The sequence below is a fragment of the Nuphar pumila genome, chromosome 1 (genome assembly GCF_984573655.1).
Source record: "Nuphar pumila chromosome 1, dmNupPumi1.hap1.1, whole genome shotgun sequence".
Taxonomy (NCBI): domain Eukaryota; kingdom Viridiplantae; phylum Streptophyta; class Magnoliopsida; order Nymphaeales; family Nymphaeaceae; genus Nuphar; species Nuphar pumila.
The window spans coordinates 3,211,694-3,230,907 of record NC_143249.1 but is presented as its reverse complement, the minus strand read 5'-3'; the positions used below and the strand labels follow the sequence as shown (position 1 = coordinate 3,230,907).

At 36.1% G+C, this 19,214-nt stretch overlaps 1 protein-coding gene across 1 annotated transcript in view; it reads left to right on the top strand.

The window, feature by feature from the left end:
* Positions 1–19,214, top strand: part of LOC149847701 (putative cytosolic oligopeptidase A) — a 55,061-nt gene that overhangs the window by 26,854 nt on the left and 8,993 nt on the right. Inside the window, exon 15 of the mRNA XM_089995760.1 lies at positions 19,012–19,077. Coding sequence (XP_089851886.1) covers positions 19,012–19,077 — 66 coding nt within the window. The remainder of the gene's footprint in view (positions 1–19,011; positions 19,078–19,214) is intronic.

The window sequence follows — 19,214 nt, the reverse complement described above, 5'->3', positions numbered from 1 at the left end:
CTCCTCAAGACTGGATCTCTAAGATTCTCATACTCCAGATGAGATATCCAAGAATGTATATTACACTGTTCTTATTATATTTTTATTAATGTTAATTCTTTAAGTTTGCAACACCATATGCAAAAGTAAAGTGAAAACCCGCATCCTCCCTTGCGGGGACTCTTACGGAACTCCAGCCCGTATAATCAACTAGAAAAATGTAGTAATGTGCCAAACCATCTTATGTGGTTTAAGTGATGCAGTTAAAAACATGTGAAAGAAAACCAAACCCACGACTCTCCAGGCCGGTGATGGTCCATTTAGGCCATCGATGCATCGTATGAAAAAATCATAACTTGCAATGTATGCAATATTACTAACATTTAAGTTTAAGTTTTCTTGACATACCCAATTTCCTTTGTTCACAATTCATCGGACTCTAGTACCCCCATCGGTACTTATGTGTTAGGTAAAAACCCAAATGGTTCACTTGGAATTATACCATATAATCCCAATGGTGTTATAACTGATTTATGCCCGTATCAGTTTTATGCACAACATACAAAATAAATTTAATGAAAACTTAATCTATCTTTAAACCAACCATTGCTGATCAATAAGTGATATACTGCGGCCCAATCCATGATAACAGTAACAGTAAATGTTGTCGAGCAAATTGTAGTCTAATCAAAGGTACATAATCATGTGTTTATTTTTTTGTTTTTACCATGTAACGTAATTACAGTTCCGAACCCTGATTGATGAAATTATATACATGCTAAATTGTAATTAAAGATTGTATGAAACTCAATCATGTCCTTAGAACACATCATACCTAAACCGAGATTAAAAATAAAATCAGCCCCTGTGGGTTTAACACACAAAAATCTAAATATAAAACTTTAGAACATGTGATACTTTTAAGCATGGGAGTATACTCAGGACATGAAAAAAACTCTGAACATTTAAAAGTTTGCACCTGCGATAATTTTAAGCAAGTAAAATTAATCGGACCAGGTAATTATAATTTCAATTATAGTTAGCATGGACAATGATATCGTGAAATTCTCATTTCCACACCAAGAACCAAATATCTGTAACAATACTTCCTGCATCGTGGATTTCAAACCGGAAATCATAAAAACATCGACAGAAACACCAAAATCCCATAGAGAAATTTTTTCCACCACAATATCGTGCATATGGAACATCCATATATGCAGAACACCAAAACCCACTACCTATATCCCAAGGGTTGGATTTGGGGTTTTCCCCCATCCGTGATCCTTTAGGCAACCGAAACCCCCAATCAGTCGATGTGGGGTTTTTGGAAGCCATAACCCCCACCCCACCTTCAGGTTAGGGTTATACACGAAAACCCCCAAATCTGGGTCGCAACTACCGAAAAACCCGATACCTTACCATCTGAGGTTTTCTGGCAGCCAAGACCCTACCTCTCAAATCACTATCCGAAATCGAACTCAGGTTCGATTCCTCACCCAAAATCCAAGAAGAGCCGTACCTTTTTGAAGAATTTTCCGGCGATCGGAGACTGGGGACGCGAAAGCAGGGCCGCGGCTGACGCTCCTCACTGCTGCCGTGACAGGAAGTGCTTGCCGTGGCCTTCTGTGGTTGCTGGTGGCCAAAGCTCGCCGGCGACAAGACCTCCCTCCGGCGTGCGCAGAGAGAGAGAGAGAGAGAGAGAGAGAGAGAGAGAGAGAGAGAGAGAGAGAGAGAGAGAGAGAAGAGGGCAAAGCCCTCTCTCCACTCCTTTTATCGGCCAGACCCCCCCTCTGCCGAGAGGCGCGGGGTCGGTTACGCCCTGCGTAACCCCCCTTGCCCCCCTTTCTTGTTTCTGTTACAACTTTATCGGGCAACCCTTATCGGGCAACCCTTATCGGGTTGCCCATTTTCTTTAAAAAGCTTTTTACAGAGGGTGCGGCTTGGGTCTGGACCCGAGACCCGTAACCCGTAACCCGACCCTAAATGATATGGATCCACAAGTTGGATCCAAATGGATCCAACTGTGGATCCTTGAATTAATTTTATAATTAAAATGTTATCAATTTATTATTATTAATGTTATTAAATCATGGTTGATATCATGTATTCCTAATTACCCCGTTATGGGTCCTAGATCTGGAATGTGGATCTAGGCTCAATTTGCATATTTTGAACTATTTTGTAACACACACACAAAAAAAAAGGAATTTGGTAGCGAGAAATTTCGGTTTTTACAATAGAACCTTAGGGATATAAGATTTGGTATACTGGAATAAATAGGAATAGGAATGGAGTAGAGATTGTTATTAGTCGTGAGTTTATAAATAATGTAGTTGAGGTCCGTAGGAAGGGTTATAGGATTTTACTTATTAAATTAGTATTAAGTACAAATATTATTAATATTATTAGTGTTTATGCACCTCAAGTAGGTTTAGATGATTCCATTAAGCGTCAATTTTGGAAAGATTTAGATGGAGTAATACAAGGGATATCTTATGGAGAAAAGCTTTTCATTGGCGGTGACCTTAATGGACATGTAGGCATTAGTAGGGATGGATTTGAGAGTATCCATGGAGGCTATGGTATAGGAGAAAGAAACGAAAGTGGAGAAATGATTTTAGATTTTTGTTTGTCCTATGATATGATCTTAGCAAACACTTGGTTTATGAAGAAAGAGTCTCACCTAGTAACATTTAAAAGTGGGGTTAATACGAGTCAGATAGATTTTTTCCTACTTAGAAAGAAAGATAGGGGTTGTTGTAATGAAATGGTGGTCTTCAACAAATGCACAAATAACTCACAAACAAGTGTCTATTGGAGACACTACAAGCATGACCCTTGAAAGGGTATAAAAGGAAGAACACTTGAAAAATAAATAATACTTTATTCATGAACAAAATGCTTAAGAAGCATGGTAATATACATTGAAGGGGTTCACCCCTATATATACAAAAAAGTGGGAGAGAGGAGAGCTCATTTTGAGCTCTCCAAAAGAGACGTTGGATTCCAACGTCTCTTAATATAGCTGTTGGACTACAGTCCAACAGCATTTATTATTATAGCTGTTGGACTATAGTCCAACAACATTTATTATAGCTGTTGGACTACAGTCCAACAGCTATTTGCACAGTCAAGTTCCAACAGGAACTTGACTGGATCAAATATCTAGTTTCTATTAAACTAGATGCTAAAAAAGAAAATAAAGAAAAATAGAAAAAAAAATAATAAAAGAAAATATAATAATATTAAATAATATATATATATATATTACAGTTTACATTTTAACACTCCCCCTCAAACTTACGGTACAATGAGCGAAAGTTTGTCTAAGAGGAAGTGAAATCTGGGAGCAGCGAGAGGCTTGGTGAAGAAGTCTGCTAATTGATATTCTGATGTAACATATGGCAGATCAATGGTTCCATGTAAGTATTCCTCTCTGACATAGTGACAGTCCATCTCAATGTGTTTAGTGCGCTCATGGAATGTCCAGTTGCTTGCAATGTAGATCGCACTTTTGTTGTCACAACACATCTTTGAAGCTTGCGTTGCTTTAGCTCCCATATCCGCCAGCAATCGTCTGAGCCAAACAACCTCTATAGTGGTGGTTGCCATGGCTCTGTATTCAGCTTCGGTGGAGGAAAGAGAGACTTTCTGCTGCTTCTTGCACCTCCACGAAATTAAGGTTTCACCTAGGAACACACAAAAACCAGTAGTTGAGTGTCTATTATTGGGATCACCTCCCCAGTCAGCATCAGTATATGCAATTAAATTTAATGAAGATGAAGCAGACAAGAAGAGTCCTCGTGAAAGAGAGGATTTTAAGTATCTAATAATACGCAAAATCGCTCCCATGTGTACGGAGGTGGGAGCATGCTGAAACTGACTGACTGTATGAACCGCATGAGTTATATCTGGCCTAGTAATGGAAAGATAAGAAAGAGCTCCAACAAGCTGTCTATAAGGAGTAGGATCATCAAGAAGTTCTCCATCATCAATTTTCATTTTAACATTGACCACTTCTGGAGTGTCTACTTTCTTATCATCTGTAATTCCAGACCTGGAAACGATATCAAGAGCAAATTTAGATTGAGATATCAAATACCCCCGAGGGGAATAAGCAACTTCAATGCCTAAAAAATATCTTAATAAACCTAAGTCAGTCATTTCAAAGTGAGTTTTAAGAAGAGATTTGATATTTGCAACTCCCTGTTTGTCGCCTCCGGTGATGATCATATCGTCCACATAGAGAAGAAGAATAATGATGCCTGCATCAGATTTCTTAACAAACAAAGCAGTGTCAGTTAAACAAGGTTGAAAACCAATATCAAGCATAACATGACTAAATCGGTCATACCTGGCTTTTGGAGCCTGTTTAAGACCATAAAGAGCTTTTTCTAGACGAAGAGCTTTACCCTTAGGGATACTAATACCAGGTGGGGCTTCCATGTATACTTCTTCAACGAGATTCCCATTCAAGAAAGCATTTTTGACATCTAATTGAAAGATAGGCCATGTTCTAATGGAGGCCAAGGCTATTAAAGTTCTAACAGTGGTCATACGGGCCACAGGAGCAAATGTTTCTTCATAATTGATGCCATACTCTTGAGCATATCCTTTTGCTACTAAACGAGCCTTATATCTTTCGAGGGTCCCATCACTTTTGGTTTTGACTTTGTATACCCACCTACAACCTATAGGTTTCTTACCCGGAGGAATATCTTGTATCGTCCAAGTATTGACTTTTTCTAGTGCATCCAATTTTATTTTCATGGCTTCTATCCATTCTATATGATTTTTTGCTTGAGAATAGGATCATGGTTCAACATATGATTGTATTAATGTAATGGCGGCCCTATACGTGGGTGAAAAAGATTCATAAGACAAATTTTTCTGGAGGTTTAGAGATTCTAGACGTTCTTCTCGGTGAGACTTCAGAGTATTTTTGTAATGCACATGGAAGATTTTGCTCTCTACGTCTTGAATATTGTAGACTAACATCCCTATGGATTTGCTCTTCATTATCATCATTTTCAACAACAATAGGACTTTGATCATTGTCAAGGTCACATCCAACATCACATTCATTGGATTTTGAAGTTGGATCAATTAAAAACGAGTATTCAGTGACATCCTTGGATTTTTCAAATTCAAAGAAGCTTTCTTTTTCCAAAAAAGATACATTTCTTGACACATATAATTTGTCATTTTGAAAATCGAAACACCTGTAGCCTTTTTGATTATCAGCATATCCTAAAAAGGCACATGGGATTGCACGAGAAGAGAGTTTGTCATTTCTGTTGGTGAAAACAAAACATTTGCATCCAAAGACTCTTAATTTAGAATAATCTGGAGTTAAATTAACAAGCTTTTCTATTGGAGTTGTATTCTTTAATGAGGAAGATGGCATCCTATTAATGAGGTAGGTGGCAGTTAGGACCGCTTCAGCCCAAAAACTTTTTGGAACTTGATTTGCAATTAACAATGTCCTAGTAGTTTCCATAATGTGCCGATGTTTGCGTTCGGCTAGGCCATTCTGTTGTGGAGTGTGTGGACATGATCTTTGATGTGTAATACCATGTAAATTGAGATAGTCTTTGAATTCGTTGGACATAAATTCTCCCCCTGAATCAGTGCGAAAAACAGAAATATCATTTTGAAACTTATTTTTAACCATTTTATGAAATATTTGGAAGTTAGCAAAGACATCAGATTTATGTTTAAGAAAATAAATCCAAGTATGTCTAGAAAAGTCATCAACAAAAATGACATAATATGTATAACCACCTTTGGAAATAACTGGTGCGGGGCCCCAAACATCCGAATGTATTAACTCAAGTGGCCGTGAGGAAACAAAAGTTCTACTAAGAAATGGTAACCTTTTCATTTTGCCAAGAATGCAGTCTTTACAAGAAAAATTTTCAGAATTACAAAATTTTTCCAAACTTGGAAAATATTGAATTTTAGACATATGAGGATGGCCAAGCCTTTTGTGCCATAAATCCAATTCTAATTTCTGAATATTATAACAAAATGCATTCTTGGGTAATTCCAAAAAGTCCATGTAATAAAGTCCTCCTTCTCTATGGCCTTCCCCAATCAGCTTCCCTGACTGGCGATCCTGTACCCAACAACCATGAGAAGAGAAAGAGATATTACATCCATAATCAGATATTTGCGAGACAGATAAGAGATTCAAATTAAGTTTAGGGATATATCTAACTTCTGGGATAAAAAATCTTTTGGATTTTTGAAGATTTTCAAAACATCCTATTCCTTTTACTTCGAGAGATGTGCCATCGGCTGTAAAAACCTTTGACACACTTGAGTTATTTTTAAGACATTCGGATAGACTATTAACATTTGGGGTCATATGAAAAGAAGCACCAGAATCTAAAAGCCAAGGAAAGTTACTTGGACCGGAGAAAGATGCAACTGCCGCTCCAGTTGAGGCTTCGGTTGAGGAGGATACCCCTTTGAGAAGAGGTTGAAGGATTTCCATCAGTTGAGCCATAGACACAGGTGCATCTTGATCTTTTGACTCAGATTCAACAGATGCAACTCTTTTTTCTTCTCTTCTTTTTAACTTTGGACATTGAGGCCTATAGTGCCCCGGTTCATGACAATGATGACAAATAACTTTTCTTTTATCAAAGTCGCCATTTTGCCTTCCAAAATGAGGCGGCTTGTAAGTACGAGTATGATTTCCCGGTCTAGATACAGCTAAAACAGAGTCATTATCAACTTTTGGAGTACTTTTTCTAAGTCTATTTTCCTCCATAGTGAGCTCTTCTATAGTATCAACAATAGAAGGAATTTTTCCACGATGTAAAAGGGTCGATTTGGTGGATTCAAACTCCGGCCTTAGACCATTCACAAATTGATAGAAATGTTCCATATCGAGTTGCTTTTGGCGAAGCTCGATGTCTTCGGCACAATGCCATTTGGGCTCAAGAAGCGCCAACTCTTCCCAAAGTTCGGACAACTCATTATAATATTCTCGAATAGTTTTATCTTTTTGAGTCATTGTCCGAACTTTATCTTGTAAATTGCATACATGTGCAATATCTTTAAGGGAATACATGTTTTTGAGGTATTCCCAAGCCTTATCGGCATGCTCAAACTTAGCTAGACTAGAGCATTTTTTAATGTCTATGCTATTGATGAGCCATGACATAATTTTTGCATGCCCTATCCTCCATTCTTTCCATTTCTTTTCATAAGTGGCTAATGCCTTACTCTTCTCTTCTTCCGTTAGAGGAACCTCTTTGTCACCCTCTTTCTTGGTAAGAGATAGTTTAGGTTCCAAATCGGAACCATCCACTATACCCCATAAACCTTTTCCCCAAATGTGGTGCTTCATAATCGAAGCCCACATTACATAGTTAGTATCATTTAGCTTCATAGGAATGATGGTGATCTTATCATTGTCATCCATCTTTTACAAGGGTAAGAGAGGAATAAATAGGAGAGAGAGAAAAAAATAAAAAGAAAAGAAAAAGAGTAGACAAAGGAATAAGAGAGGATACAAAACCAAAAATTTTTGTAGCACAAGTTCGCCTTTCTTCAAACAAATCTTCTTGAGCCAAGAACAAGGTGATGAAACACCTTTTGTAAATGTGGCACGGAAATCGAGGCGGAAACACTTCAAGATCTAAGGATTTCGTAGCTCTGATACCATGTAATGAAATGGTGGTCTTCAACAAATGCACAAATAACTCACAAACAAGTGTCTATTGGAGACACTACAAGCATGATCCTTGAAAGGGTATAAAAGGAAGAACACTTGAAAAATAAATAATACTTTATTCATGAACAAAATGCTTAAGAAGCATGGTAATATACATTGAAGGGGTTCACCCCTATATATACAAAAAAGTGGGAGAGAGGAGAGCTCATTTTGAGCTCTCCAAAAGAGACGTTGGATTCCAACGTCTCTTAATATAGCTGTTGGACTACAGTCCAACAACATTTATTATTATAGCTGTTGGACTATAGTCCAACATCATTTATTATAGCTGTTGGACTACAGTCCAACAGCTATTTGCACAGTCAAGTTCCAACAGGAACTTGACTGGATCAAATATCTAGTTTCTATTAAACTAGATGCTAAAAAAGAAAATAAAGAAAAATAGAAAAAGAAAATAATAAAAGAAAATATAATAATATTAAATAATATATATATATATATATATATATATATATATATATTACAGTTTACATTTTAACAGTTGTTGCATTGATTGTAAGGTGATACTGGGAGAAAGTGTAGCTACACAATATAGAATCTTAATTTTAGATCTGAGAATTAGAAAATGCCGCAAAAGGGATAGACATAGGATCGATCCTAGAATCAAGTGGTGGGCACTGAAAGGAGCTAAACAAGGAATGTTTGTAGAACAGGTAGTTAAGGAAGCTGATTGGTGTATCAAGGAGGATTCAGAATCAATGTGGAATAAGATAGCGAGTGGCATGAGAAAGGTAGCTAAGGAGGTATTGAGTGAGTCTAAAGGCGGTGCACCGCTAGGTAAGGATACATCATGATGGAACGAGGATGTCAAATTGGCTATTAAGGTTAAAAGAGAGTGTTATAGAAATCTAAGTAAAAGTCGTGGTAATGAGAATTTGAAGAAGTATATGATAGCAAAGAAGGAAGCTAAAAAAATAGTTCGAAACGCGAGGGATAAGGTATATAAGGAGGTTTATGACAAGTTGGATACCAAAGAGGGCGAGAAGGATATTTATAGGCTTGCAAAGATGAGAGATAGGGAATCGAGGGATCTCGGTATGGTTAGATGTATCAAAGATGAAACACAAAGGGGTTTAGTCAAAGATGAGGAGATTAAGGAGAGATAAAAAGATTATTTTGATAAGTTATTTAATGAAAGTCATGCTCAGGATCTTGGAGACTTCTCCATTCCTTTTCATGAGATGAATCGTGACTTCATGCGCAAGATTCAAAAGAAAAAAAATTGCAGAGGCTTTGAAGAAAATGAAATTAAGGATGGCAGTTGGCCCAGATGGTATACCTATCGAGGCTTGAAAATGCTTGGGTTAGAAAGGTTTAGAATGGTTGGCAAATCTTTTTAACAAGATTTGACGAACAAATAAGATGCCTAATGAGAGGAGGAAGAGTACTTTGGTGCCTCTATATAAGAATAAGGGTGATATACAAGATTGCACAAACTATCGGGGTATAAAACTCATGAGTCATACTATGAAACTTTGGGAGAGGGTGATTGAGTATAGGTTAAGGAAGGTTGTCATGATATCGGAGAATCAATTTGGTTTTATGCCTGAAAGATCAACTATGGAAGCTATACATCTTCTTAGACAACTTATTGAGAGATATAAAGAGAGGAACAAAGATTTGCATATGATTTTTATTGATTTGGAGAAGGCATACAATAGAGTGCCTAGGGATGTTCTCTGGTGGACAATGATGAAAAAAGGTGTTTCTCTCAAGTACATTAGTATAATTAAAGATATGTACGAAGGAGTAGTAACCAATGTTCGCACTTGTGGAGGGGTGACAACCAATTTTCCTATAACGGTTGGGTTACATTAAGGATTTACATTAATCCCTTTCCTATTTGCTATAGTGATGGATGAGCTTACGAGATCAATTCAAGAAAATGTGCCATGATGTATGTTGTTTGCTGATGATATTGTTTTGATTGATGAGTCTAGAACTGGGGTTAATGCTAAGTTAGAATTATGGAGACAAACATTGGAAGCAAGAGGTTTTAAGTTGAGTAAGAGTAAGACAGAATATATGGAATGTCGGTTTAGTAAGCAACGAAGTAGTGATAGGAGTGTAGTGAAGCTTGGTGGGCAAAAAATACCGATGGATGACTGTTTCAAATATTTGAGATCTATTATTCAAAAGTATGGAGAAATTGATGGAGATATAAATCATAGGATAAATGTTGGGTGGATGAAATGGAAAAGTGCAACTGGAGTGTTGTGCGATCGTAGAATGCCATTGCGGTTGAAGGGAAAGTTTTATAGGACGACAATTAGGCCCACTTTACTATATGGTACGGAATTTTGGGCTGCCAAGAGGCATCATATTCAAAAAATGAGTGTAGCTGAGATGAGTATGCTTAGATGGATGTGTGGAAATACAATAAAAGATAAGATTCGAAACGAGGAGATACGTAAGAAGGTAGGCGTTGCATCCATTGAAAATAAGATGAGAGAGAATCGTTTACGGTGGTTTGGACATATTCGGCGAAGGCCTAATGATGCTCCAGTTAGAAGGATGGAGAAATGGGAATATATATTAGTTAAAAGGAGTCGGGGTAGGTCTAAGAAGACTTGGATCAAGATGATAGGAAAGGATATGAATGCTTTGAACCTCACCGAGGACCTGGCATTGGATAGAAATGATTGGAGGAGAAGGAATCATGTGGAAGACCCAGAATGATTTTCTTTTTTGGTTCATATCGCCGACCCCAATTGTTTTGGGATGAAGGCGTAGTTGTTGTGTGTGTGTGGGGGGGGGGGGTTAGTCTAACTTTGTACCCTTTAGAGTAACATTAGCAGCATTCAACTGATTGAAATGACCAAGACACCCTCAAAAGTAGTGGCATATTTCAAAACATGTAGTTCCTTTTAAGGACGGTCTGGTCTTTTGTTTTATAAGAAAAAAAAGCTAGACACAAAGTTCAGAAAGAAAGGTATTTTAGTAATTTCCGTTTGAAGTGACTCTTTGACCCCAAAAAGCAACTTCATATTTTAAAAAATGCCATCACTTTTGGGGGTATCTTGGCTATTTCAATCAATCGAACATTGCTAACTATTTCAATCAATCGAACATTGCTAATGTTAATATAAAGTGTTTAAAATTAAATTAACCTTACACACAAAAACATCCTTAATTGGATGCATGATTATTTTGGAATAGGTTTAGGTGTTTTTTTCACATGGGATGAGTGGAATTCCTTATTTTCATACTACAAAACCAACATATTTCCTTCTTTTAGTGCATTGTGCACTTTCTGTATAACAATAATTACTGATTGGAGAAAAACATGTAGTACCTTCTAATCTTTTTGGAGCCAATTGGTCCAAGTCATCTTGTGCCCAAGTTGAGTGTAATCTTATCTGATGCACCCTGAAGTCATCCAGCCACAAGCTCCCTTAGGAACTTTATCATTTCACTCTTCCAGTCTGTCTTTGCTTCCCACCAGTTGAGACTAACCATCATATTTCATTTGGATATTCTTTAAGCCCTGTGTCTTGCCAATTTGTTCCATTACTCTAGGGTTTATGCATGTAGCAATGTTGTTGTTTTAATAGACATTCTTTATTTTCCAATAAAGCAAAAGAATATCACAAATTTCAGCAATTATGCCAAGGTGGTAATGTCATGCTTCTTAATACATCTGTCACATGATAGAGTATGTTAAATCCCTTAAGTGGACATCATATGTCAGAGTTCCAGCAGATGCAAGCAGTTCATAATGGCCCTGTTGACTGTTCTAGGAGATCCTATATAGCTTCCTAGTTCAGGCAGATTTTTCCAGCAAGAAGAATGTTTTCCTCTAGTGAGGGAAAGATGCTTATGCTTGGGTCCCCTCACCATTAGATGGAAAACTATGCCATTCTAGGCGAGGGAGGAACAAATGGTTGAGCTTGGCTGAAATGATACCATATTACTTGAAATGTTGTGTTACTTTTCACACCATTAAGGTTGTTGGTAGAGTCTTGCTTGCATCATTAAGAATGTTTAGACTCTTGTTACTCTTTGCACCATTAGGAGAATTCATAGAAGTTCACCTGTCAATTGGATAAATGAGATAATTTGGGAGATTGTGTTGGGGAAGGAACATGATATCCCAACTTATCCTGACTTTTCTAGGCAGATGTGGGGATATCAAAATCCAAATGCCTGCTAAGCATATGTTGAAGCTAATGCCTTTTTGATGGAAAGTCCATAGGACCATAAGGGATGTTATTTTATAGGATGCAGGAGAGATTTTGCAGGTGACAAAGGTCTCTTTCACTTACTTTTTTTCTCTCTTTAAAAACAGTCATCCTAGTTTAGCGATGGAATTTTTATAAGTGACACTCCTAGTACTGCTATCCAGATATGTTAAAGCTACCTTTTTGCAGCCGTGAAATCCACCAAATATTTTGCAAAAATATGTTGGTCCTGGGGCACCATCTAAAGCAACAGTCTCTTGCTGTGTCCAACTTAATGTGAGAAAAAGGGTTGTTTTCTTAGACTATTTTAGAAGTTGGGACGAGCATGAAAGACTGGGCTTAAAAGGACGAAATACATAATTTTATTGAAATAGTAATTTCTCTCAGTTTAGTTCACTAAATAGCGCATCTGCACATCTTGTACAAATGATGTTTTTTATTGTCAAACACCCAACATATTCATTCTTTGTCACATCTTGATAGCTCGGCATTCAGTGTTGTTAAAAGCTAAAAAGTGAGCGAAGCGTTAGCCCTCCTTAAAGCGAGGCGTACCCTTCAAAGGGTAAAAAGCATATGCTTCAAACACAATTGTTCAAAATACAAAAAATTCTTTTAAAAATTGAAATCATGACATTGGAACATAATAACATGAACATTTGCATCATAACTGTGCCTAACCAGCAAGTTAAGTGCAAAAAATAGTAAACAATATAAGGTATACTTAATCACATCATCATAAAGGTATTGTAAGTTTGCACACATGAAAAAACATGCAGTGCTCATTTGCCTTTAAAATAAGCAAGCATAAAGGAAAACTATCATCCAAAATCCAATTCTTATAATAAAGTGAAAAGCTGAAATGCAAAATGAGCTACATCAACTAAAATTATTCTTCCAGTGTTTCATCATTATCAAAAAGATCATCACTTGAACTACCATTGTAAACTATCTGCTCATTATCATCATCATCATCGATGTCAGTTTCTTGATCATTTGCACGTCCTTCTTCTACATCATATTGCACAGGAGTTTTTCCTTCAAATAGTGATTTCGAGTCTTTTTTGGCACTCCCTCCTTTCTTTCTGCGAGAATTTGCATTGGTATTTGTTGCTCAGTTTTTTCAATAGTTGTAATATCAAAGTTTGAATCTAACCATGAATCATCAAGCCATGATGTATTTGTTGGTTATGCTGGCTCCTCCTCCTCTACAATCCACTCATCATCTGAATCCATTGTCTCTAAGAAAATGGGATCCTTAACAGACTTTCTTCTTAGTTATCTTTCTTTTCTTTTCGTATTGTATAGTACTAAAACAAACACATTAAGTTTATCTTGCTCTAAGCGATTTCTTTTTTTGGTATGCATCTGCAAGCAAACATGTCATCTTTAGTATTACATCTATCTTATTTAAGTGCTTCAATTAATAAAAAGGTTCATTAACTACCTGAGCAAATGTACTCCAATGACGTTCACATCCTAATGCGCTACAAGATTGATTTAAAATTTGAATAACAAATCACTTGAGATCTGGAGTCTCCCCTCCAAATGCATTCCACCAATCAGCTGAAAGAGGTTTATAATGTCATTCTCATATAAAAAAACAAATGAAATATGTAAAAAAAAAATATTGCATACCAGATTTCTTCAACTTGTATCCTTAGCTCCTTCCCTTCCGAACATACCAATAGCATTTTCAAAAGCTGGCAATTGTTGCATAACTATTGTGTGCTTACTTCGATCGGCAACCATCTTCTCTAAGCAATTATAAAAACCATTTCTTATATTTATATTAGCATCAATGTCATCATGATAATGGAAGTGGGGTTTTAAGAAATATCCTGCTGTTATGAAATGGTGTGGATTCCAATGCACTCCATGATAATTTCCAAAACTCAGAACATTATACATTTGAACAACAATTTTGAGAATTAAGGGATACACATCAAAATGTAAATAAATAATTTTATTCATAATGGACATGAAAAGAAATACAAAATAAAATTACATTCAAGCCTCACTACAATATTTCAAAGAATAATAATACACAACCCTAATACCACCCATCACTCTCTCAACCTTACACATACACACACCCTTTATTTATAGATTAGAAAGGAAGGAAGAAGTAAAGGAGAGGCGGAGAGGAAGTCCTCTCAATAGCCAAAAAAGGAGAAGCCTCTCAACGTCTATAATTCTAGCTGTTGGGACTAAGTCAACTTGTTGACTTAGTCTCTAATATATATATATATATAAATATGCATATACATGTGAACATATACGTATATACTATACTATATACATAAGTATGTATATATGCAAATAACAATATACATACATATGTATGTATAGACATATATATACAAAAGGATACATTTAATCTTAACACCCTACTTGGTTCCTGCAATCACCCTTCACGCCACCTTGAACCAGCAAAAACAGCTAGCAAAAGAGGTTATGCTGCCTCCATCCATCCTGCATCTTACTGATTTCAATTTGAGTACCAAAGCCCAACCATATAAAACCCCTAAAAGGCTAAAACCCAACACAAATAATGAAGGAAAAATCCCTTTACCTGTAGCTTGTGAAATCAGTGGTCATGGCACTGATTTTTTGCGATTTAACAAAGAAGAGTATGAGCCCGTCGTAGAGGTACTTTCTGTGGTGCTGCAACGCGAGCTTCGGGTCGTTGGCGAGCTTGAAATTGAGGTTAAAGCCTCTTGAATCTTGATTGAAGGAAGTTGAAGAAGAGGGAGTGGGAGGACTGGATCACAAGGTCGTCAACCAGGAAGAGTAGCGACCGATCGATGGGGCTCTCTTGTGAGGAGCTCCCTCACTATTCCCTTTTCTTGACCCTAACGTTGCTGCCCGACACTAGATACTTAGACAGGTACATAGGACATTTTTTTTGTTTTTTCCTTTGGGTGAAAAATGAAATTGCCTTTTATAAAGTGAAGTGTATGCTTCACCTTCAAAGTGCAGGGCGCAATGAAGGATACACTTTTGTAGAAAAAGCACACACTTCATTTGTGTGCGCTTTGGAGCTATTTCAGGTTAGTCTTTGGAGCAAAGCGTAAAAAGCATGCTTCAAATTGTGCTTTTAACAACATTGATGGCATTTATTGAAGATGTAGTCTTGCTGAGGTTAGGGCTGGTAAATGAGCAGAATGAACTGAACAAGGCATGTTTGGGCTTGGTTCGTTTACTAGTGAACCCAGCTCATGATTCGGTTCATGTTCTTGTTCAGCCAAGCTGAGCTCAAGCTCCACTCGTCCTTGAATGAGGCGAGCCGAACACGAGCTTTCTTGTTTTAAAGAGTTCCATGTTATTTATACATGGAATATATATTTTCTATGTATTACACTTGAAATATATATATTTTATATTATTAAACTTAATAGTTCATATTGTTAAAGTATGTTGTACATATATATATATATATATATATATATATATATATATATATATATATATATATATGTGTGTGTGTGTGTGTGTGTGTGTGTGTGTGTGTGTGTGTATTCACACACCCTTTTGAAATAGGTAATGCCCTCTAGGAGTATTTTTGTAATTCTGCATATGTAATAGGCCCTGCCCATTAGGGGCAGAATTGATATTTTATTTTCCTTTTATTTTTGTTCTTTTATTTTATCATTTTGATAGAGGGCATTATGGTCCGTTGGACCATATAGTGGTTGGGGCTCCGCAACAGCAAAATCATATTGGTATTATTTTTTTAATCTTGTTAAATATTTTAATATGATTTGAAATATTTATAATGGTTTTGTGTTATTCACATGTGTGATCTTATGAGATCTTGCTTAACTTGTATTTGAATTTTCTTTGACATGCTCTTATGTGAAACCTAGATACTTTATTTGTGTATTTGAGAAGTATTAAGGTTATATGTGGTTGTTTCTTAGTGATAATTTGTATCTTGTTATTTTTTGGAAATTTGAGTTTGTATACATGATTTTGTCTTATTGATATATGATCTTTATATGCTCTCTTGTTGGCCCTTGTGATTGTGCCCATTTGTGGCTTGTGTTTATGCCTCTTGTGAGGTGTGTGGGTCCACATTCTATCTCACGACCTGAGTAGTTTTGTGAGCGCACTTATTGTGATTTGTGCCCTACATGCTTAGTGTATCGTGATGATTAATAAAATATCTATTTTTTGAAAAAGGTTTTGTGAGGGCTCTCTTTGGAGACCTTAGTGGCCTTTGTGCCTTGTGATTGCGTTATTTCTTGAACTCGTGGTTCTTTAGTGAACATCATCTTACATGTTTTTACATCGTGTTACCTCACATGGGGATTTAAGCATTATTCTTGTAACTTATCATATGATTGCATCTCTATTTATTGAATGGATTTACTAAACTTATTTGAGGATTTAAACTCTTGTTATTTGGCTTGATTTAAATCTTTTATTGTCAAATCGGTTCTTGTTTCCTTCATCCTTGGAAAGAGATTTCCAAGGTTTTCCTATTGCCTCTTGTTTTTGGCTTAGTCCATCAACTTTTTATTTGATGCATCTATTATTTTGTTCGGCCGTTTCGAGGTGAGTTGGGTGCACCTCGGTGTAGTGGAGCCAGAGATGTTTGTTGGGGTGAGTTGTGTGCACCTCAATATTTTGTTGGTTTATGTGTGCAATATTGGCGCTTGTTTTGGCTCTGACTAATGGTTGTTTGATCTTTGGTTCTCTGAGTGAGTTGTATAACTCAATTGCTTAATTGGCCCTTGTTGTTTATTGGATGCTCATATTGATCTTTATCTTTGATGGCTAAACTATTATTTGCTTGTTACCATCTTGGTCCTTATGGATTAAATCTCATAATATTGCAAAATTTATTGCTTTTGCCTGGATTTGAATATTGTTTTCAAATTTTCTTGCTTATTTTTTTGACATCGGTTTATTTTCATTATAATATTTTTACATCTCTTGTTTTCCCACTCTTCCCTCTTATTTGAGTATTTTTTTCTTTGGACATGGGATCTTGTTTATCTGTTTTACAACCATGTGTGTAGTGAGTTATGTGCACCCTTTATAGTTGATTCTGTTATAGTTTTACAACAATTTGTGAGGTGAGGTGTGTGCACCTCTTGTGGTTGTGGCTGATGATTATTGTCAGTTTAGAAAGCCAGTATTGTTGGTGCATGGTTATTGACATGGTTCCGACATTTGTTTTTTTATCTCTTTTCCTATGCGTTAATACACTTGAATTTTGAGGATGTTGAGTTGGAGGTTAATGAAGTGATTGGTTGTGGTGAACAAACCAGAGTTACTGCAAGCTTCTTAGATAGACGGGAAGCTCACTTTTCGGAAGCGTGATACTCCTCGATTACCCCACACTTCTCCTATGCTTTCCACACGCTTCATCTATTCTTTTTATATGTTCTCTTACTCAACTTTTCTTGTTTTTTGTGTTTTCTCTCACTCTTCTCACTCACTTCCATGTGCTTTCTCTAAATTGGTAGTCATTATTTTTATATTTTGTTAAAAATTTAATTCTTACACTAAAAAAACATGAAATTTAAAGATATTTTTTTATACTCGCTTTTGAAATTGTTTAGTTTATTTTCTATATATGGTACCTTTATGTTTTGTTGGCGTGCTTAATCATCCCCTCTCCATATATATATATTATATCTATCTACTATAATTTGTGTTGTTCTTGTTCAAAATATATTTGTTTTAAAATTGTATACATATAATCTGACTATTTTTTAACTTTTGTGTTAAAACCATTTTGGTTTTCTCTTAAAACTATTTAGTTGAGGCATTTTCCTTTATGTAGACTTGAAACCTTTTTTTTGTTCTCTCTGTAGGTTCTTAAAAATGATATGGGTTGAAAAAATAATTTCTGATGCATCATATCATAGAGATGGAGATAGCCGATGAAAGCATTTGGTGAAGATTACTAATGAAGACATTCAAAGACTTGAATCCAATCCTTTATTTTTCTTGTATTTACAAACTTTCGGTTACTCACCGTAAGTTTGAGGGGAGAGTGTTAAAGTATGTTGTATATATATATGTGTGTGTGTGTTTCTCTTTTGAAATAGGTAATACCCTCTAGGGGTATTTTTGTAATTCTGCATATGCAATAGGCCCTGCCCATAAGTGCAGAATTGGTATTTTTATTTTTATTTGTTTTTGTTTTTTATCATTTTGATATAGGGCATTATGGTCCATTGGACCGTATAGTCGTTGGGGCTCCCCAACGGCTATATTGGCCCTCTCTTGTATATAAATAGGGACATCTTGTCCCCATCTATATATTGCACTCACTAATGCATATTTTATGAATAATGATTATATTTTTTAAAGATTGTGTTCTTGTGTTGGTTTTGTGAGTGCACCCCTTATGGGGTGTTCTTGTGCTCTTGCCCATAGTAGGCATTGTATATTTGAATCTTTGAGGATTCTTTACACATATTTCACATGCATATTTTTTATGCATCCTTCTCTTTATATATATATATATATATATATTCATCATTCTCGTTATATATTACACTTAAAATATATACTACGTATAAAAAATATATTTTTTTAATCTACACGAGCTCATCCGAGCCGAGCTGAGCTGAACACCCTGTGTTTGGGCTTGACTTGTTTAAGCTAAACAAACTGCCTGTGGATCGTCTCACCAACTATATGAGGCAATCATGAATCAGCTCATGGCGAGCCAAACCGAGTCAAGTTGAGAGCTGATCGGTTCATTTACCACCCCTAGCTGAGGCTACATTTGTTTGACTTATAGATACAAAAAATATAATTCTGGATGGTTAGATTGCTCCATCGTAGTTGACAGGTCTCGGGTTTGAATCCCACGAGGGTTATTCCCCAGCTTGCCTATCAAAAAACGAAAAATAATTATTGACAAGTGTTGGTTTTATATTTCTTTGTTCGTAATGTCTTTGAGTATGTTTTTTTGCTGCAAAACTTCTATTGATCCAATAGGTTTTGGTTGATCACTAACATTGTAAAAGAATGCCCTACAACAATTGTGAAATTGCAAAATGTATTGTTCTTCTGACTACTGGATTTATGAAGGTGTAATTTGCTTCTAATGCTAGTCGTTCTGGCATTAATATGCAGTGGGCTGAGGTATTGTCAGCTGATGCTTTTTCAGCATTTGAGGATGTGGGATTGGATAATTATGAGGTATGCTGAACATTTATTTAGTAAAAATTATTTCTAGGTTGCTAATGATTACTCTGATGACATGTTTTAAATTTTACCTGCTATAATATCTGTGTTATCTTATTCATTTTTAGTGCTTCAGTTCTATTTGTATAGAA